Below are 22075 nucleotides of genomic sequence, written 5' to 3'. Positions count from 1 at the left end.
TTGTCTCCTTGTTAAGATTTCAAAAACAGGAGAGAACATAGACTGCAAATATGTTTTCACAATGAAAAAACAAATTCTGTAGTTCTCATTATTCTATAGTAATGATTGCAGATTGGTATCGAAAGCCCTTGAAACATAGAAATGTTCAGAATCCAACTCAAAATATGAATCCAGATTTAAATAGGTAGGAGTAGCTGTTGCCGCTGTTGAATAGTAGTTTGACCTGCACCTAGCTATCCTACTAATGAAATAAATATTCTTGTACTTGAAAAATCTTTCCCTTACTGTGAATTGTGTGTTTAGGCAGTACATTCTAAAAGTTATTTTCTTTTTTTCTTAGCTTGCAAAAGCAGCTAAATGGAGTCTGAGCAGCTGTTCCATAGAGGTTACTACCGAAATAGCTACAACAGCATAACTAGTGCAAGCAGTGATGAAGAACTTCTAGATGGAACAGGTGTCATTATGGATTTTCAGACCTCTGAAGATGACAACTTATTAGATGGTGATGCTTGTATTGGTAAGTCCATATAACCACCGTTTTGTGGCCTTTAATTTATTTCTCTTCACTATGTACATGGTGGGATGTACAGGTGATGTGGCATTGCAGCACATCCTCTGAACAGAAGCAGACTTGTTGGGATAAACATAATATAAAGTTAATAGCTCAGTTCAGCTGTCAGGGCCAAATCATAGTTTGGCATTTGGGGCTATGCCTTGGGCTCATATGCTCTAATTCCCCCTCTCACTTCCTGATTCTGATTGCTAGAGTTTGCTCTGTAACATCCAATTTGGACAACCTGTGGTTATTGCAAACCGTAGTTTGCCTCCAAAGTAGAATTGAACTGGGTCTTCAGTTCTGGTTTGGAAGCAAACTATGGTTTGTGGTAACTATGGTTTGTTGCCCAAATCAGGCAACAGAACTATAGGTAATCACAAATCAAGGAAAGTCTGGAGAGGATTGTGTGCTTGTATGTCTGAATGTATGAGAGCTTCATGTGTGTGATAAAGAGAGAGGGAAAAAGCATTTGGGGGTGATTTTGGAGGGATCCTGAAAGAAGTGAGTGTGGTTTTTTATGTGCAGCAAGGAGGAGAAGAGAGGGGAATATGTATATGAATGTCTGCATGTAGGATGGATACATTGTGAGTTTGTGTAAGAATGGGTGGATGATGTAGCTGATATCATGAGGTATGTGTGTGGTACAGAGTGTGTGTGTGTGTGTGTGTGTGTGTGTGTGTGTGTGTGTGTGTGTCTATCGGTGGTGAGCTGGAGTGAGAGTGTATGAGTGGTGATCCAGGGTGACTGCCGAAAAGAGATAAGAGGGAATAACTTGGCTGGCAGAGAGTGGGGAGAGGAAAAAAGTTTGCTTTCTGTGAAAATAGGTTTCTGTTGATACAGAAAACAATAGGTTCAAAGGAGGTGGTTTTTTTTAGAATGTTGGAGTTTAGATAGGGTGACCATATGAAAAGGAGGACAGGGCTCCTGTATCTTTGCATAGAAAAGGGAATTTCAGCAGGTGTCATTTGTATACTGTATATGGAGAACCTGATGAAATTCCCTCTTCATCACAACAGTTAAAGCTGCAGGAGCTATACTAGTGTGACCAGATTTAAAAGAGGGCAAGGCACCTGCAGCTTTAACTGTTGTGATGAAGAGGAAATTTCACCAGGTTTCCCATATATACAAATGACACCTGCTGAAATTCCCTTTTCAGTACAACTGTTAAAGATACAGGAGTCCTGTCCTCCTTTTCAAATTGTCACCCTAGTTTAGACCCATCTTCTGTGTGACTAGCCATGCCTTCTTGTGGTGGTGTCTGTGACTGTAGCTCAAACTGCCAAATGTACCTACAAGCTCACCAAATGTGTATACCCTGGTGTGGTGCATTTAATTATGAATCTTGCCAGTAAGTATCAGGCCCCTGATCTAATATGGAAAATCAATTTTTTAAAGAAGATATGTGCTAGTCTTGCTGATACATCAGATTTTACATACTGTGCAAGGTAATTTGCTTACTTGTTCATCAAATCTCTCCTCAAATTCTATTTTTTTCAGAAAAGCTTCAGCTAGCTTTCTTGTATCTTTGTTTTACTTCTGATCAATCCCTGTACTTTTTATTAGGAAACGATCCAGAGATCTCATACATCTTGGAACGAGAAATAATAGTCCAGATTAGAAATGTAAAATTTCCGGAAATTTTGAAGCCATAGAAGAATTCCCCCCCCCTTTTTTTTTGGGAAAAATGGTTTTGGAAAAATTGGGGGGAAATGCAATATTAGCAGTTTTTATAGGTTGAACGTCACTTTGTTACTTTAGGAACATAAAATGTAATTATGTACAAGTTTGTTTAGCATAAAATTATCACATTTGGTATATTAAAAGTACAGTGTATTCAAACAACTATTACAAATTTAATTTACTTCTTTAAATTTTTACTTCTTTTTTTAAAAATAACAACTAGAGCTACAAGCTCCCAAACTGTAAGGAACCTCTTTGGTTTTGCCAGGTTTATTTTTTTAAAAAAGCCGAAGAAACCATCAACATTAGTAACAAAGAAAATTATTTATGTCTCTACTAGTCCTGCACAGTATCAAGCAGACATAAAGCACCCATTTCCATAAAGAACTGAGAAAAATGGGGGACCAAGATTCAATGAATATGCATGAAATTTAATCAGACTCGTTTTCTAAGCTTTAGCTATCATTATCCATTTCTACCTCTGCTTCAGTGGCAGTGCCCCCTAGAGGCAGAAATGCATCTTACTCTTGCATTTGAGAGTTGTAGTCTCAGTTTGCAAGCTAGGACTTGCATGTCCTCGATTCACAGAAATTATAATAACCTGATACTGTACATAGTTTTTAGAAATAATTTGGAGAAGTAAATAACTGAACACTTTGTGGAATGTTTTATTTTAGTATGATGAATAAAATGTTATCATACTAAAATAAAACATTCCATAATCATTTCTTTCTTAATTTTTCCAATTTTTCAGAAAAAAACAAAAACGTCTTCAGGAAAAAATGTTTTTCCCCCCTGAATTTTTCCGGTTTTATAACGGGCCTTTACATTTCTAGTCCAGATCCAACTCTCTTTCATGGCAGAGGCTTGATGCTGGGCCTATATGTGTATATATATGTGTGTGTGCGTGCGTGCGTGCGTGTGTGGATGCTGCTATTCTTTATGTTAATATTATAAATAAAGCTTGGTTATCTTTATTCCAAGGACTTCATACAGAGAATATAAATGAAATAAAGAGTAGTCAATTCCTATTGACATTTCTATTGCCTTCCAAATTACAAGGCAGCTTTTAAGGTTGCAAAGTGGTTTGCTTCATGGGTCAAAAAGTGTGTACCAACTGTCTCTTGATCGATAGGACATAAAATACATAATACCTGTTCACCTTTGACAGTATATGCCAATCCTTCCCCAACCTGATGCCCTCCAGATATTTTGGACTGCAACTCCAGCCAGCATGGATAATGGTTAGGGATGAAGGAGGGCACCAAATTGTGGAAGACTGGCGTATGCCGACCTATTGACTCCAACACAAAATCATTTTTCCTGTCAAGTAGCTGGGTTTCATTGATGAATTTAATAGTAGCTTATTTTGAACCAAGGACAACTTGGCCTGGTCAACCTTATTCTAAAATGATACAATGGCATTAAACACAAATCCACACTAACAAAGCCAACAGCAGAGAAACTCATAACTTGTTAAAAACCACAATTATCAGTCTTACAGTTCCACTAAGACTTTAAAAATAAGATAGAATTGGAACTAGATTCCTAAGAGGGATGTTTGAATAAGATCTCAGTATGCTGAGAAAATAAAGATATATAAAACCATAAATGTTTTAGGACAAAATACAGGCAACAAACAAAATACAGGCAAATATAATGGTTTGTGTAGAAGTTGAGTCATTGAAATTTACATGACATTTCAACATTGTGAAGGAGGAAATAGCTTTTATGCAATGTAAATTGTAGAGTGCTGTCAGGGAGGATAGTAGCAGGCAATGTACACTAAGGAAATTCTTGCAGGTGAAATGTTCCCCAAGTATAGTCAGTTGCTTCCGTTTTCAACATGGTAAGAGAAGGGAGGGTAAAACATAACATTCAACTACCTATTAAACTGGTTTACCAAGTTCTTAAATTCAGTACTTTCTGAAGAGCATTCCTTTCATATTGCATTCAAACACTACAACCAGAATGTTATCTTGTGCAAGTCTGCACAACTTGTGATCCACCAAGCTCAATGCAGTCCACAAGCAATTTATTCTGTCATACTAACTGCTTGACAAACCCTTATTTTTGAAGTTCTTGATAGGCAGCAAAATCAGCTGTGGGGTGGGGGGATTATAAAAGGCTGGTGGACTACATTCAGGCTGGTTGTCAGTTGTGCCAGAATGGTTTTCAGTGTGTCATATGAACCAGTCGTCATGGTAATACAAAGAGCTGGTTTGCAATGTTAAATCATGGAATAGCGCTACATGCAAGAGCAGCCCACGTGGCTTGGAGAAGAGTTTTCATAGAGTTTCGTTTCATTTTCAGAGTAAACTGACTTGTTATGTAAAAACCAGAGATTGTGGTTTAAAACAAACTTTGGTCAGTTTCCAAAGTCCTTTGACATTAAATTAGGGTGACCATATGAAAAGGAGGACAGGGCTCCTGTATCTTTAACAGTTGCATAGAAAAGGGAATTTCAGCAGGTGTCATTTGTATATATGGAGAACCAGGTGAAATTCCCTCTTCATCACAACAGTTAACGCTGCAGGAGCCCTACCCTCTTTTGTATCTGATCACTCTAGTATTGTTCCTGCACTTTAACTGTTGTGCTGAAGAGGGAGTTTCCCCAGGTGCTGCATGCATACAAATGAAACCTGCTGAAATTCCCTTCTCTATGCTACTGTTAAAGATACAGGAGCCCTGCCCTCCTTTCCATATGGTCATCCTAATTAAATGAATCCACAGGCAAGAGCTTTAGTGCAAATTGTTGGAGTAATTGGTAACCTCTGGTCCTTGCAAACTAAAATAAGATTAAGCTGTACCATTACAATAACATTAAGTTGATATTATTGAATTTTGTTAGGTAACCAAATTTGGATATTGGATATTATTGGAAATTATTTAATGTTAACTTTTAAAATTATTTATGGGTGCTTGAGAAAGGAAACTCTGAATTGGTGTTCTTTTGGAACAATTAAGACACAAGGAAATCCAGAAAAGCAAGATGCAAGGGATACATGATTAATTGGTATTCTCTGTTACAAATAAGTGCAATCCATGCTGCATTTCTGATTTGTCTCCCCCAGCTCCAATACTTGTCCTGTGCTCAGGAATTAATCTTTAGATCTTTGAAAAGCTTATTTTCATAGTAGGTTAATTGTTTCCTCTCCAAATTCAGAGCAACCTCCTTCACAGAGATTTGGGTTGATTTCATGGATCCCACTGATTCAGCCCCACTGCAGAAGTATCAGTGGCACACAGACCCTAATTCGTGTGCAAAAAAAGTCACCAACACCTGTTTTGAGTGTCTTTTTGACTCAGAGAGGTTTTTATTTCTTTTGTGCTTTCAACTGCCATCCTGCCCTCAATATTTCACCAATCTTCTTGAAATTGCCAGGGTATGTAAAACCAGCATTTCTTTCTGGCAGGTCTCATTTTCAGAAAGATTGGTGAAACATTTTCCATTTTATGAACGCTAGAATGACAGACACACCCCAATTACGGCCTTAACATGGTGGAATGCTATATCTACTGAACGCCTATTAACACAGGGAACACTACTGTGTTCCCTGTAATAAAGCCAGCTCTGCAGCAAAAGTGACTGTCCATATTTAGTTTGTGAAGTCAGTACCTGTCCACTGTCTTGAGAGTTCATCAGAGAAAGCTCTTTTCCCCAAGAAGGCCACTGCCTTTCTGCACTGCTACTTAAGTCAGAAATCCAATTTGCTATCAAATGCCTACTTCCCTTTGTTGGCAAACGAAAGAACAAGAAAAATACAAGATAATTCCAGTAGGATGAACAGTGACCTAGCTATGCCCAGGCCTATATCAGTCTACCTACTAAAAATAAATTTTGATACATAGTTAGCATTATCATTGCTTGACTCTGTGTAAAATGTTTTGCTCCAGTTGCAACTTCAGTATATAAAACCGTGAAGCTGGTTCCTACATTGGTCCTGCATGACTTGGTGCCAAGTCTGTCTCTTTGTTCTTCCATTATTCCACTCATTTGTGACTCCCATAGGAGATGCAAATACACACACACACAGGTATTCTTCTATCCCACACATGGAGCATCCTACAACATATTAAAATCACACAATTTTGTGAGATTATATTGCATTAAGGGTAGTGCTACTGAGAGCTAGTTTGTGGTTTAGCCTGTGCCATCTTTTACATAACTGAAACTTTTGGGTTTAACAGGTCTTGAAACAAGGCCTGTTTCCACTCAGACTATAGCCAGCTCCATGGGCACTAATACTTTGTCTGCACTATAGACTAGCAGAAGGTAGTTCTCAGCTTACCTGGGTATTCAGCCATGGACTTGGTAACATTGCTGTCAAAACAGATTATGGCCACTTTTTGATAGTAGTGGCTACTTAATCTTGGTTTTCACCACAAGGTACTTTACTACTCCCTATAGTGAAGCCACAAGTATCTCCTGGTAATTCTAAACCCATTACTTCCGTCCTTTCTCATGCTAGTGATGTTTGAAATTCTTAGTAGTCTTTGCAGTTATAACCCTTTTCCTCTCAGAATGGTGTACAAGGTGCTTGCAAAGAGGGAACTCTAGCCTAGCAAAGTTGTGGAGCTCTTTTATTGCCCCTATATGGCTAGGGAAAGCTTAATATGGTAGATGTGGACTGCAGGTCATTATGACTGAGCAAGGTTGCTTTGAAATAACTTCATAAGTAAGATGCATTTATATTAATGCTGAAATTGTCACCCAGTAAAATCAGCACACAACAACTTAAAGTAAATGTTTTTATAGTTCATTTTGACATGTTTAATTCACTAATAACAATAATCATCAGTATAACTTCTTCCGTAGTAGAGAAATCAGGAAGTACAAATAGTGATTGTGATAGCTTATATGTTTGTACTTGAGAGTCCCTATTTTAGAATGCAACATTGAAAGAGAAAAAAAATCCACAGAACACTGTATACATACTCTGTGTATTTGATTGTTGCTCTGATATATATTTTTGTACATTCCTACCACTTGCTCTTACAAAATGAATAATTAGGCTAGGCAGTGAGACTGTTTGTCAGCTCACTCAGCCTTCTATTTCCTCTTCTGTAAGATCTCATCTTGAATTCCCTCCCATTTCCCTTTTCTCTTTCTCTCTTCCTCTCTTTGATTGTTAATGAGCTGTGCCTGCTGAATTGCCTGTCTTTCATATGTTGCTTTGTTCCAGAATATTGCCACAATTGAGGGGAAAGTTATATGTAGGTGGCAGGGCAAGTTTTTGTTTCATTTATATAAGTACCAGGAAACCAGGGCAGGTATTTGTTTACTGAAGCATTTGTTGGGAGCAAAGCAGAAAGTTGGTTTGCTGTTGTTCACAAGCAGGGGTGTTTTGGTATTTGTGAAAATAGTATTGCTTAAAATGACTGTAAAGAGATCCAGGCTGACATATCTGGAATCATCCTTGAACTTTTTGGCTTTCACTAAAATAAATGCCTCCTGATAATTTTCAGCCTTTCTGAAGATAAGAGTTCTTAGCAGCAGTCACATTCATTCTTATTAAATCTGCAGGAATCCTTACATTAAGGGTGTTTCAAGGTGTTCGCTTTTCGTAGGGATTGTGGCACTTTGGTACTGGCATGTATCGGACATCCACAAGCCAAGTGACAACTATGCTCATTCCTATGTGAAGGAAGTACATATGAGAATTAATCAGCAGTCTGATTCTGCATATGGTTTCTTGGAAGTAATTAAATAGACTGAATTTGGTGTGATTTGTAAGTGTGCCTAGGTGTATTTTTTTTTAGCTTTAATTACATTTTTGAGTAGTTACATGAGCAGAATGATGTATCTCAGATCTACTAAACTTAGGTCTGTCTCTGTACTTTGACTGACCCTTCTCCCCATTCTTTGAGCATGAGAAAATCTTCCCAGTTTCTAAGCCATTTTATCATTTGTGCTGTTATCATATTTCATACATACAGATTTATGTATTCAAAGTTCTGACACTGAATCAGGTCAGTTTTTCTTTTAAGAGAAATGAAATCTTATTTGAATTGCTACAAAGAACAAGCTCAAGGGCAAACATGGCTGCCTTCTCAGTGCTGATATTTATATTAGTGTTGGTTTATGTATCTTAATGTAGTTTATATACTCTTAAACCAGTTTATTCTGTTTTACTTCAAGCTTAGTCACCTTCAGCCATAGCAGGTTTTATAGATTAAGTCTGCTGTTCCACCTTTAAGCACTCCTAGATTGTAGCCAGTAGCAACCAGGCTGCAATAATTTCCCTTTGATGACATCATCGATTGTGGAAGAACCGAGTTGCTGCAACAAGCCAACACACAGTCCAAATCCTGATCGAATATGGCAGCTTCCCAGCCTGCTGCTGTTCTCTAAGAAGTGGCTCAGTTGTTCTGATCTTACAAACCTTCTGTTTATTACGCTCATGGAGGTATCATCTGATCCTTATTTACCATATGATGGGGGAGGAGACGGCATACCACTGAGAGAGTTGCATAAAAGAGGTATATCAAATTCATGTTGTAATTCAGTTTCTTGTATGTCTTTGCATGTATGTGTAGCAGGTTGCTTTCAGATTTAAAGAGAAGCTCTTAATTGTTTTCTTTAGATGCTGCACTATTTTACTAGTCTCCATAATGTTTCATACCGAAAAAATCCAGGCTATACTGGCTGCCTGGCAGACTTCCTTTCTTTTTCTTTTTTTAATTGGTGGATTAGTTCTGCTTCAGATCACATCAGCTAGCGACTCCATCTTCGGTATTTTAAAAGAACATAAAACCCAACCTTTTTCTTTTGTGTAAGCCATGAAATAAACTACTGTGTTGTAATGGCTGCCCATACCTAGACTAAAAAGAATTCATCAAGGAAGCTTGTTTACTCTCTAGAGAACCTAAAGGGAAAGCTGTTTTCACTAAGCTTTGAAGTTTCTGTATGTGCTTTTAGAGTTAACTCCTTCATGGGATTCTGGAAGGTTGGTGCAATGTGAATTTACTGCATGACTCAAAACAGCCATTTTAATCTAAAAATACAAAGACTGCATTGGTTTTATTATTCACAGGAAATTAGATTTTTTTTAGAAAAGGAAAGAGTGCCAAGTTAGTACAACTATATGTTGTCAAAGTGTTTTTAATGCCATTGTTTATCAGTTCAGTGAGAGTGTGGTTGCTTTCAGGCATTTTGGGGATGTTGGCTGTTTTTAGGGTGTTTCAGGAGTTACCGGCTGTGCTGATACAGTGCACTCAACATAGGCAAACCATCCAGGGTCTATTCTTTTCTTCTGGAGTCCAAATGGCAGACGTGCATTTTGTAGAGTCAGTATGGGTGACATAAATGTGGTAGTGACAAGGGATTATTGGGCAAAACAGCAGACAAGTTGTATTTCTATTTTTGGTACTGCTTATTTTCCTTCCAGTTTAGCGATGAATCATAGAACCAGAGTTACATCGAGCTACTGTCTGAATACAGCTTAAACCTGTGAGGGCATTTTTGTACCAAAGAGACCATGTTAAGTACAGCAGAAATCATAAATATAGTTGCATCTATGAATCTTTCTGTTTTATTCACTTTTTAAATTACTGTAGGGCTGTGTTTGCCTGGAAATTTTGTATTTACTGAGCCAAGTGCTTTTCATTTGGGCTTCTCTAAGTAGCTGGCTGAACTAAAAATAGAATGCTATATCAGTCTTTTCTTATTTCAAAATTTGTTTAGTTGGGAGCTTGAGGTTAAGCTATCAATGGATAGCAGCTTGATTTACTTAAGACACATTTTTATGCATTTGTATCTGAGTGTGGGTTATTCATCTTTGTGCAATAGGTTTTATTTCTATAAAGAAGTAATTAGGCCAGGAGTTTGTGCAATCAGCATTTGCTTTAAGTACTTAGCATTTGCCACTTTGCACACGCTCCTCCATAAGGTTTCTTGCTGAAGCACCAGAAGTTAAAATGTCTGTCATCTTATACAATACATCTTTGAGAAATTCTTCAACCATGTTTCTTGTATGCTAAAATAATCATAGTGATTGTATATGCTATTTTCCAGAAGCTTGTTTGGACTTGTGACAGTTCTTTTGTCGTTTGTCAAATTGGCCTGTTGAGTGTGTAATCATGCTGACACTTAGGCCATTTCTATGCCAATGTTCATTGAAATTAAGCTTGCAATCGTTTCTTGGGATTAAGCCCCATTGAACCTAAAGGGAATTACTTCTGAGTAAACATGCATGATTGGACTGCATGGGTCCTTTTGGTTTGTGGTGAAATGTGATGATCCAGTTCATCCAACATTTGAATGGATAAGAAAGAAAGTTTTTGGATGTTGACGTGTGTTAATTTCGCATTGAGAGACAGAAGAAGTCTGACCTGAGTGAGTGCAACATAAATCTAAAGGCAGAAATCATGTACTATTAGGTGCTCTGTGTTTCTCTACTGAGTGCAGTTCTTCTATAAAGGGCTGTGACCAGCATATCAGCAGTGCCCTTATAAAACTTTACACTACCTGTATGAAAACTGACCTTTAACTATGTGGACTGTTAACATGGCAGTGATGCAAGCCATGAAAAGTATTATTTAGTAATCAAATGACATTAACTATATTGTTAATTTTGTTACAAATTTTAAATTGAAACGTTAGACAATAAACCTTTGAACTAAATATCGTATGAGGAGCACCTTCTTCCCCTGGTTATTTCACATCTATTAACAACTATTCAGTATCTTACTTTTCCTGTGAAGGATCAAATTTAAAACTTGCAGAACTCTCAAAAATATACTTGTGTTTAGCCACTGCTAAAGATGCAATTGTCAAACGGATCTTAAAATAAAAAATGAACTTATCAAAATGCTTCTCTGAAGTGAATAATGCTATATGATGTTGTAGTGGTTTTTCTCTGCTACTGGTTTCAGCTTAGCTTTATTCTCTGGTGTTTTTGGCTTTTAAAATATTCGTACCTTGGTTTTTAATGTATTATATACTGCCCAGAGAATTTCAGTTACTGGGTGATTTAAAATAAATAAATTAAAATATATGTCTTTAGAAAATGTCTAGAAGGTATTTCAGGCCTTACAGGTGTCCATGGGAACTTAAGAGAACCCCAAACCTTAACACTACTATGAAGTGCTTATGAGTGGGAAGAAAGCAAGTTCTTTAACTGACAGCTGGAGAGATTTGTTCTTCAGGTATATGTGGATCAATTACTGTGTGTCCAGTATTGTACATGTATCTGGAGATTAAGATCTAAGTTATGTAAAATCCTTTTATGTTGCTTAATTTAAATTGCTATCTTTCTTTATCCCTGAGATTCTTATAAGTAAAGACAGGATTATGTTGGTTTTGTGATTATTGGGGGTTATTTTAATTAGCTTCTATGATGACCACAAACGTATTGGAGCTACCAGGTATTGCCAGTTCATGTACCAGCTTTTACACATTCCTCAAAATATTTCAAACATGGCACCAATGAGCTATCAGCACAGGGATAATAAGCAGCAGGGGGAAATGGCTACAGTTAAGTCAATAACCATTACAGGAGAGATAATTCTCTCATATGAAAGTGTTCTTGGTCAATATGGAAGGGTTTCTCTAATTAAAAACAGTCTTGTAGTACCTAAAGGGCTAACCACAAGGCTATATATCAGTACGACTGCCTGTCTGGAAGTTGATTTGTGCTAAATGAGAGATGAGCTGCAGTATCATAAAAAGTGTTTAAAAACCAGATTCAGTCAGATTCCATGCTGGTTTCTGAAGAAACTTGTGGGAGGGGAATGATTATGATCTGTAACTAGTTGCATGGCCTTTCAGTTTGTCAAAGAACATAAGGGCCATGCTAGATCAGGCCTAAGGCCTATCTAGTCCAGTTTTCTGTTCACACAGTGGCCAACCTGTTGCCTCAATGGGAATCTGCCCATAAGCAGGGTATGAATACAATAGTCCCTTCCGTTCTCTAGGAACTGGTATTCAGAGGCATACTGGAGGGAATATATAGCCATCATGACTAGTAGCCATTGATAGTCTTATCCTCCCTGAATTTGTCTAATCATACATATTGTTGGCCATCACTACACCTTCTGGTAGTGAATTTTATAGTTTAACTATGCACTGTGCGAAGAAATACTTTCTTTACCTGTCTTGAATCTCTAGTCACTTAGTTAGATTGGATGACCCAGAGAAAAAACTCTCTGTTCACTTACTCCACGCTATGCACAATTTTATACACCTCTGTCGTGTCCCACTTTATCATTTTTCTTAACTGAAAAGCCCCAATCCTGCCTCATAGTGCAGTTGCTTCAGCCTGTGATCATTTTGGTTGTCCCTTTCTACAACTTTCCAGCTACAAAATCCTGTTTGAGGCGTGGCACTAGAACAGTATTCTAAATGTGATTGACCCACACATTTGTATAATTATGGTATTGCCAGTTTTATTTTCAATTCTGTTACCTAATAATCCCCAACATGAAGTTTGCCTTTTTCACAACAGCTGCACACTGGGTCAACATTTTGTCAAGTAATTTACCAGAACACCAAGATCTCTGTTCTGGTCAGTTACTGCCAGCTCAGACCCGCCCTGTAAGCATATATGTGAAGTTGAGACTTTTTTCACCAATGTGCATCAATTTACAATTGTTTAAATTGAACCACATTTGTCATTTTAATGCCTATTCCCCCAGTTTGGAGAGATTCTTTTGAAACGTTTCACAATCTTTTTGTTTTAATAGTCCTAGATAATTTGATGTTGGCAGCAAACCTGGTACTTTGTGGCTTTTCCCTAATTCCTGATAATTTATGAACAAATTAAAAAGTACCACTCCCAATACAAATGATTGGGGGACGATGCATTGTTTGTTTTGCATTAGCATGCCTAAGTGTACGGATGCCTGTCCTTCGCTTTTTGTAGGCACTAACAATGCCAGGGATCCTTGGACCATGTCCTCTGAAGACATGGATCCATCAAAATATAGGCATATCTGTTTGACCCAACTCTGCAATGAGTCACATTTAAGCCTCTGTCTGGCAGCTGAACCTCTGCATCTTCCTCTCTTCCTCTAATCTTCATTAACCCTGTATCTTTTTCTCCCTTGTTTCCAGTAGCATGCAGTTGAGTACAGTTAGGTATGGGCTGTTCACCAGTTGAGTGAATTACGATGTTCTATCCTGTAAATAGGTCTATTGAATCCACGTCTCTTTCTTTAAATGACGTCATCTCATCCATTAATATGGAATAAATGACTTTCTGGAAAAACTAACCCTGTAAGTTTCTTAAATCTTGTAACTATACTGTAATGAAGTACTGTTAGGCTTAATAATAACACATTTTAGGATTAATGAACAAGTAGGCCTTTAACAAGTGTGCCTTTTAACGATACTTTTCTTCAATTATTAAATATAAATATTGTACTGAATGCATGATCTCAGGTTCCTCTTTCTCTCCTTTGTTCTGTACTCTCTTGCTATGTACTCTGTCAGAATCCATTCTATCCTATCCTACTAATGTTCTACAGTCACTTTAAAAATCTAATAATATACCCATTCCTTCTGAAGCCCAATAACAAAACGAAATTAGAGAGACTTATTTCTTCATGGAAACTGCTGGGGCAGTGGGGGTCATGAAGGAACAAAGACTGGATTGTTTATAGTAAGATGTATCTATTGTGTATGTCCCACAATGCAAGAGGCATTTGGATGCCAGGGTAACCTGCAGACTGAGATTGTGTGCTGGTTTGATTATGTGTAACAAAGAAGAGAGACCTCACAACACATTCCTGAAAAATATGTTCCAGAGGCGGTGGTTGCTTGATTGCTGTAAACTGACTTACATGTTTTTTTGATAAACATGTTTATTTAATATACCACCCAGACATGTTTTAATGCTCATAATAAATACTAGTAATCTACAAATCTAAAGTTTTACCTGAATTAGCTTGCAAATGAGTCAAAGCTGGGAGATGCCATCCTTATAACTTCTTCATTGAAGCTATCGTACCTCTATTTATTACATTTTTTAAAATATATATTTCACTGTGTTATATGTGGTTATGCAGGAGCAGGCCAGCTAGTAATCCCAGGACACAGCATTTATGTTTACAAAGAATGAGTTTATTGACTACAGCCCGAAAAAGCACAAAGCCCTTAAGCAATAAGACATGTTTCTACATAAGCTATTTCTACTAATAGGCTATGATTTTACTAGGGCAGGCTATGTTCACTTTTTGTTGGTTACATTATCAGATTTGCTGTAGTTGTAGTCTAGTATTGGTTCTGCAATCCTCCATTAGGTAAAGGGCCTACCAAATCTTTGTAGTATCTTTTCCAGCCAGTAGTGCAAAAGAAATAGTTTCATGAGGGTTCAGCTCAGAGATGCCACTTGCCAAGAAACCTATAAAGAAAAAGGGTCAGTCATAATATGACATAACCATGTCAGGTAAAGAACCAGACATGTCTTTTCATTTTAAGCCAGAACTTCACATGTGTGTTTGCATATATGTAGCTGCTACACAGTAGTATAGTGGTTCAATAAACATACTTAAATGTGAAAGCAAACTATTAATTACTCCCCGGAAGGATCACAACTTCTCAAGCAAGTCAGGTTAATAGTAACTGGAAATCTGCATTTCTACAACTTTTTCTGCAAACTGTGTTGCAACCTAGGCTTTTAGAATTTGGGACCAGTCACAGCATGCTTGATTTCAAGAAACATCCGATATCAACAAGGAGGGAGTGGGAATTAGGATCCAAGGCAGATGACCATTTATTATCTGCACTTTGGACAAAATTGGTGTCTTAATCAAAGGAACACCACAATGTTCAGCATTTTTGTTACAGAAAGAAGTGTCAGATCTCCAGGAGCTAAGGCACAACTGTTTTAACTTAGTTGCATACAACTGCATGTAAAATATTGTTTACAGTTGCTTCCTGAACAAATTATCATCTTTTACTTGTGCTGATTGATTCAGGTGTGGTAGGACATTTTGAGAAAGCTTTTAATCCCAAAGGAGTAGCGGACCATAATTAGGGATTGCCTGTTCAGCTGCATTGGTTGAGGGGACTTTTATTATTTCTTCCTTTGAGGGGTCATGCTCAAGGCAAAGAAGGCCAGTTGGAGAAGATGAACCATAACAGCAGCTTCTCGGGGTTTAAAATAGAACCTGAGAGACTTGGACCAGAATACTTAACAAGTCACAGACTAACAAGTCCCTTACCCAGGCCAAGTCGAGTAATCTTTCAATCCCTCCAAAATGTTTTTTCTGTATTGAATAAATTATTAATAACATCATAAACAAAACTACATTCCCAAAGGTTACAAAAAGTAATTTGGGGAGATGCAGGAAGTGGCAAGGGATCTGGTTAGAAATGGATCTCTTATAATCTCCCTTGATCACATGTTTTACATCAGCAGTTAAAATTAAAGATGACATTGTATCATGAATTTACTGACTTCTGTTAATATCTTGTGTCAATCAGCTATAACTATCCTGTGCATAGTGGTAGAAGGTAATCTTATTTATGTCTCTGTCTCTTTTTTAGACCACTGGAAATGTATCTCTGATTTGTCAGAATCTTTCAATTATTTTTTTTTAAATGAGAATCTCTTTGAATGCAAGATATTAATTCCCATACTAGCATTAAGCTTTTGATACATTAAACTTAAGGATTGTCTTGACAGTGTTTTAACTAAGTTAGAAATCTGAACAAAATTATATTATTGTTAAAATTATATTAATGGAAAAATGCTGGCTGGCATGCACCACAGCTCACTGTGTGTGCGTGAGTGAGTGTGTTTGTAATACTTGGACAGTTAATGCTGTGTTTTGTCCTTTCCCCCCTCAAATCTCCACTATTCAGCATAGAGTGCAGTGAGAACAGCAGATAAAATGGAAGTCTTTACCTAATCTTAAATATAAACTTCAAATAAAAGCATTTTTCAATGTTTGTAACAATATATCAGTCAGTAGAATTTTTGGCACTAATATGGTAACACTAAATGAAAGCTTTACATTTATTGTAATAGCAAACATGAATATGATTTTCAAGGTGTCTTGCTAGCATAAACAAAACAAAACAAAAAAGAAAAAAAAGGAGTGTCTCAAATATATTTTGAATTAATGCCATGAATGGAAAAGAAGTGGTTTTGCTCCTGAAGAAAGGAATATAGTGAAATGCTTTGGGCATATTGTGTTATCCAATATATTTTACCACTTTGAGCATCACTTTGAGGCATTGCTTCTTTTTTCTGCTCCTAGTAGTACAATCAGAAGCTAATAGTTGGGATCAAAACCAGGGCAGCCTAATCCTACATATTTTCTTTAGCTACTGTTGCTGTAGCCCATTTGCCATTAAAACAATAAAATACTAACCCACTGGTGATTTGGTGTCACATTGATGCCATTTGCAGGAACCATGACTAAAGGCATCAGTTGTGTGTCTTTCCACCCCCTCCTAATTGTAGTCAGAAGCCTAAATTGGATCCTGTGCACCCTAGGACCGAATGACAGAACATTAGATTGGACTACAAGTATTCCCAGTTAATTGTTCATAATCAAGCCTACGGGTTAATTTGAGAAAAAGAAGTTTGCTTTTTGTATCATCAAATATTTCTCCAATCCTCTTTTTATAGCACAAATGAATTGTGTAGTTTGCCCATCCCTGCTAGAAAAAACACTCAGCTCTAACTATCAGTTGTTGTGGGACTGCAGAGTTGAAGGGTAAACACGCTCTGTCCTCTGCTACTGGCTTGGCGACCAAAGGCCACTAGGAAGCGGTTTCATCTGCAACTCAGAAACAGCATCATGACAATCTGGTCCCATCCATCAGCCAGAGAAGGAACAGCTGCAGTGTATTTGTTTTGCCCCTCCCTGCCAGAAAGAACACTTGCAAAGACTTTTGTAACTAAGAACTAGTGCCTGAGCTTGCTTTTTTCTTCCTCCCTCTCAGTCGTAAGGGGCTGTAATTCCCGGGGCTTTCAAGGAAAAAGGAGTGGCTGTTAAACCAGTATATGTGCTATGTAGATAGCACATATACTGCTATGTAGATATGCCTTGAGAAAAACAGAGTTGGGGCGGGGTGGAAGAGAGACATGAATTTAAAAGTGGGTACCATTAGTTATTAGTTCATTTGTCTGAACAGATCGGATTTGTCTTTTTACTAGATAGCTGTACTGTTGGAGGTTTATTGGAGTTTAGGACTGCAATATATTTGTCTGTTTTTACTGCAGTTAAAGTATGAAACCTTGTTTTTGTTTTGCCACCACAAATTGGCTTTAAAATTGAAAAAATATTGAATCTATTTATTTTACAGGCCATGTTGCTTATACCTGATGTAAGTTTTGAACTTCATATTTTTGTTGGACATCTTGCTGGTTTTCAATTTAATTCGTTCTTTGAGTGTCATTAGAAGGACTCTGTGATTTTATCCCCCAACTTATATTGGGATGATGTCTCTTATTCATGTAGAATTATGCTCTTTCCCCTCCCTCCCCATCTTGATCTTTTAGATCCCTTTATATCTTCTGCAGTAGCAAAAATAAACTGTACATGCAGTCATGTCCATTTCTTGACACGTATGTGTGTATATGTATGCATTGGCATGTGTGGATAAAGTGCTTTACATTTGAGTTTTTTGTTTTTTACCTTTCCACATTTCGATATGAGATTTGAGGGAATTTCTTAATACCATCTGCTGTGGAGCCAATATATATACTTATAGCTCATTATTCTTCATACATACCTAGTTTCTCCCTTGATTCTACTATTGGTCTTCTCTGGGGGGAAATTATCACTTTTTTTAATCATTCACAGCATTCATCTGTAGTTACTGGCATGAACATGTGATTGTGATCAATTACCACAATTTGAACCTTATATTTTGAAGACTTCAATACACCTCAAGATACTGGTTGTGTTTGGATGTCATGGCAATGAGCCTCTCTCCTCCTCCAATGCGGCTGTGAGAGGGTGATTGGAAGCTTTCATTTCCATTTTTATTATCTGTAGTTTAGCATTACACCTGGACCTTAAACTGTAGTTAATCTTAACTGGGGTTTTTTTAAGGCTAGCTTCATAACCCCATGGTTTGAAGTTGGCATGTTTGAAACAAAACATAGCTTGGATTAAATGACAAGTTGCAGCTAATCAAAACATAGGCAAAAAATTCTGACTTCCTCCTCGTGGCTGCACTGGAAGAGAAGGAGAGTGTGCAAGCCCAAGGCTTGTTCCCATCACATGATTTGTCATGATTTGTCATGAAATCCAGGCACAGTCACTGTCAAAGTAACATGAGAATTATGTCAATTGGTTTTGGAAAGGCAAGTTGAAATGGTGCAATTGCATTGTACTGCAACTTGTTAGCAACTCAAGAGATACCTGATTTGGCTGTGCTCACGCATGCCTTGGTCTCAAACCATTTGGACTACTGTAACGCTATGTGGGCCTGCCTTTGAAAAGTGTTCGGAAATTTCAGCTTTGGCCAGACTGTTGACTAGGGTAAAGGTTGGTTACAAAAGCTTCACTGGCTACCGGTCTGTTTCCAGGCACCATTCAAAGTGCTTGTTATGACTTGTAAAGCAAGCCCTAAATAACTCGGGATAAGCCTACGTTGAAAGACTGCCTTCTCCCTGCTCAGGTTTTCAGATCTTCAGGGGAGGCCTTTCTTTCAGTCCTGCCACCATTAGACGCATGCTTGATCGGGATGCGAGAGAAGGCCTACTTAGTGGCTGCTTCTAGGTTCTGGAACTCCCTGCCGAGGAAGACTAAGATGGACACCTTTCTGTTGTCTTTCCTCTGGAAGGCAAAGACATTTTTATACAGGCAGGCATTTGGCATGTAAGCTGGTCTGTTGCTGAAGCAGGTTTTAATCAGTTTGGTGCCATTTATTTATTGCTGTATTTCAAATAGATTTATTTTTGTATTACGTCTTTTTTTTTAAAAAAAAATGGTTTTAATCTGTATTTTATTAGTGTTAGCTCCTAGAGCACCATTTTTGTGTGTGGAAAGGCAGGATATAAATTAAACTTTTTTCTCTTTGCAGTTGTAGATAATATAGATAGTTGGTTAGTTCAGGTATATATATCAAAATGCGCACTGTACTTCCAGATGGGATGCACACACTTTCCTTCTTCCTCAGCCTAAATTTCTCTTTGGACTTGAGGGGAAGTGAATGCTTTATTTTTGCCTGTATTGTTACCAAATATGGGGAAATGGGGGAGGCATACAGAGTACGATGTGCACAGTACTAGCTATTTAGGAACCCATATACTTTTGTGTAAAAATGACAATTCATGTACTATAGATATGAACTTGCGTTTTACTAGTTGGCTGTCAGATAGGGCATTGAAAATGGCTCATTTTGTCATTCTTACAATAAAGTTTAACTACATCAGCAGGCAAAATCTTGATGCCCCAAAGCTTTACAAAAAGAGCTGAAATGTAATCATAGGATGCTTTCTCTGTAACTCCTCAGATTTTTCTTCCCAAATCAGTTGTTAACATGGGAAAGAAGCATCAATATGAAGGAAATGCCCCCAAGCAAATTAGTTTGCCCATTATGCTTAATAGCTTTGCTTATTGTTGCTAATATTACATACCTGGATACAAGAATTTGATAAGCTGTTGTGATTATTAAATATTTGAGGCAAGCATTCATTCATGCACAAACCCACTGGATCCAAACAGGATTTGTCGCAAAGAGACTGTTTCTAATCGATCAAACATGATGAACAATGTGCCGTATCATTATGTTCAGAATATTTGCAGGCGGTTATATAAATTCTTTTCTGTTATAGAGCTTAACCATTTTTCTTTCAATAGCAGGAACTCATTATACAATGACAAATGGAGGAAGTATTAACAGTACAACACACTTACTGGATCTCTTGGATGAACCTATTCCTGGGGTTGGAACATATGATGACTTCCACACCATTGATTGGGTGCGAGAGAAGTGCAAAGACAGAGAGAGACACAGAAGGGTACTTGAAACTGCTTTTTAAGATACTGCTTTTTATCATTCTTTTACATATATAATTTCAGATTAATACAATACATGTGATTCAAAGGCAAGAAAGATCAGTGTCCAATAGAGGGTGTCATAATTTTGATTCAGAATAGTAGAAAATGTTCATATGGTTCATAGATGTGTGAAAATACTTCATTTAGAACATAAGAGCGAAGCTGGATCAGACCAAGGTCCATCTAGTCCAGCATTCTGTTCACACAGTGGCCAACCAGCTCCCCATGGGAAGCCAAAGACAGCACCCTCCCACCCACGTTCCCTAGTAACTGGCCTACATAGACATACTGCCTTTGATAATGGAGATCGCATATAGCCACAAGCACTAGTAGCCATTGATAGCCTTGTCCAATCACCTTTTAAAGCCATCCAATTTGGTTGCCATTGCTGCATCTTGTGGAAGTGAATTCTATAGTTTAACTATATGCTGTGTGAAGAAGTATTTCCTTTTATCCCTTCTGAATCTCCTATCATTCAGCTTCATGGGATGACCTTGGTTTCTAGTATTATATGAGAGGAAGAAAATGTCTCCCTATCTACTTTCTACCCACAATGCATACTTTTTTACTTCTCTGTCATGTCTCCCCTTACTCGCCTTCTATCTGGGTGAAATAATCCCAGATGTTGTAACCTTTCCTCACAGGGGAGTTGCTGCAGCCCCTTGGCCATTTTAGTTGCCCTTTTCTGCACTTTTTCCAACTCTAACATCCATAAACCAACACTACGTTTATTCAAACTAGAATTTGAATGGTTCAGGTTACATAAATTTCTTGCCTAAGAATGTGTAAGTGGACTCCGCTGTAGGTCCCATTTAAAGGTTGCCGTGCATCCACTGTTGTGTTCTCTTTAGCACGAGAAGTAGGAGCTCTTGCCTCCCTTTGAACTAAGCTATCGTTGTGGGAAGGACAGGAAAGTTGGAAGGACAGCAAGAGGGTGGAGAGGAACTCCAGTAGTAAGAAAAGGAGTTTGCTTCTCCAGCATCTGACAACTTGTGTAAGTCGCTGAGTAAGAACGTGGCAAGTTTCAGGATTCTACCTTCTACGTTTTGGAAAATAGCCATAATTGAGTGGGACAACTCAAACATTGCATATAATTTATTAATAAAAAGATTTGTAATGTTCAGGGTAATATTTTGTTTCTACAGATCAATAGCAAGAAGAAAGAATCTGCCTGGGAGATGTCAAAGAGTTTGTATGATGCATGGTCAGGATGGCTTGTCGTAACACTAACTGGATTGGCATCAGGTAGGGACAATTTGGAGGATCCCATCCATTTTTCACAGGTCTAATGAAATATATGGTATTTACAGAATTATTTATTCATTTATTCATAGCCTTTTAATGTTTTTGCAGTATAGCCCTGTATATTTTACTCAGAGATCCTATTGAGTATTGTGGGACATACTGTCAAGTAACTGGTGTAGGATTGCAGCCTTAAGCACTGTTCGTTATTTTATTGGCAGTCTATAGTATGTGGATATGGTCAGTGGAAAAATGCCTGTGAGCACAGATAAAGATGGAGGCTTCTCTCTCTGTCCCTTTTGTTGATCAGCATAGCAAGTCATACAGCTGCAGCCATAAATATAAAGACCTTATGGTTCCCCTCCCTGAATTCAAACCATTTGTGTGTTTCCACTTCTAGGTATGTAATTTTATCCTGCATATAGTGTTCTCTTTATTATTTTGTGCTAGGATTACATGGATTTCTTGAATGCAACATCGTTAACTATGAAACAATTGCATTGTTCTTTTGCTTTCTTGCCAAGTAAAATATTAACTTACATGCAGTAGAAAATACAAATGTTCTTCTACATGCTGAGCAAGTGCAGCCACTTGTAAAGTCCCATTTTATTTTTAGAAGCTGAAGGA

General features: G+C 37.6%; 1 protein-coding gene across 6 annotated transcripts in view; it reads left to right on the top strand.

The window, feature by feature from the left end:
* Positions 1-22075, top strand: part of CLCN3 (chloride voltage-gated channel 3) — a 56996-nt gene that overhangs the window by 9328 nt on the left and 25593 nt on the right. For 2 of the 6 annotated variants that reach the window (XM_063136154.1, XM_063136155.1), the window contains exons 2-4: positions 341-517; positions 20006-20166; positions 21352-21451. In XM_063136154.1, the coding sequence (XP_062992224.1) occupies positions 358-517; positions 20006-20166; positions 21352-21451 (421 nt within the window). In that variant the 5' untranslated portion in view covers positions 341-357. Of the gene's footprint in view, positions 1-340; positions 518-8397; positions 8720-20005; positions 20167-21351; positions 21452-22075 lie in introns of those variants that run through there. The other 4 variants (XM_063136153.1, XM_063136152.1, XM_063136157.1 and 1 more) reach the window with 4 other exon arrangements.

This window comes from Elgaria multicarinata, chromosome 10, assembly GCF_023053635.1.
Source record: "Elgaria multicarinata webbii isolate HBS135686 ecotype San Diego chromosome 10, rElgMul1.1.pri, whole genome shotgun sequence".
NCBI classification, from domain to species: domain Eukaryota; kingdom Metazoa; phylum Chordata; class Lepidosauria; order Squamata; family Anguidae; genus Elgaria; species Elgaria multicarinata.
This window is presented reverse-complemented; position numbering and strand designations above follow the sequence as displayed.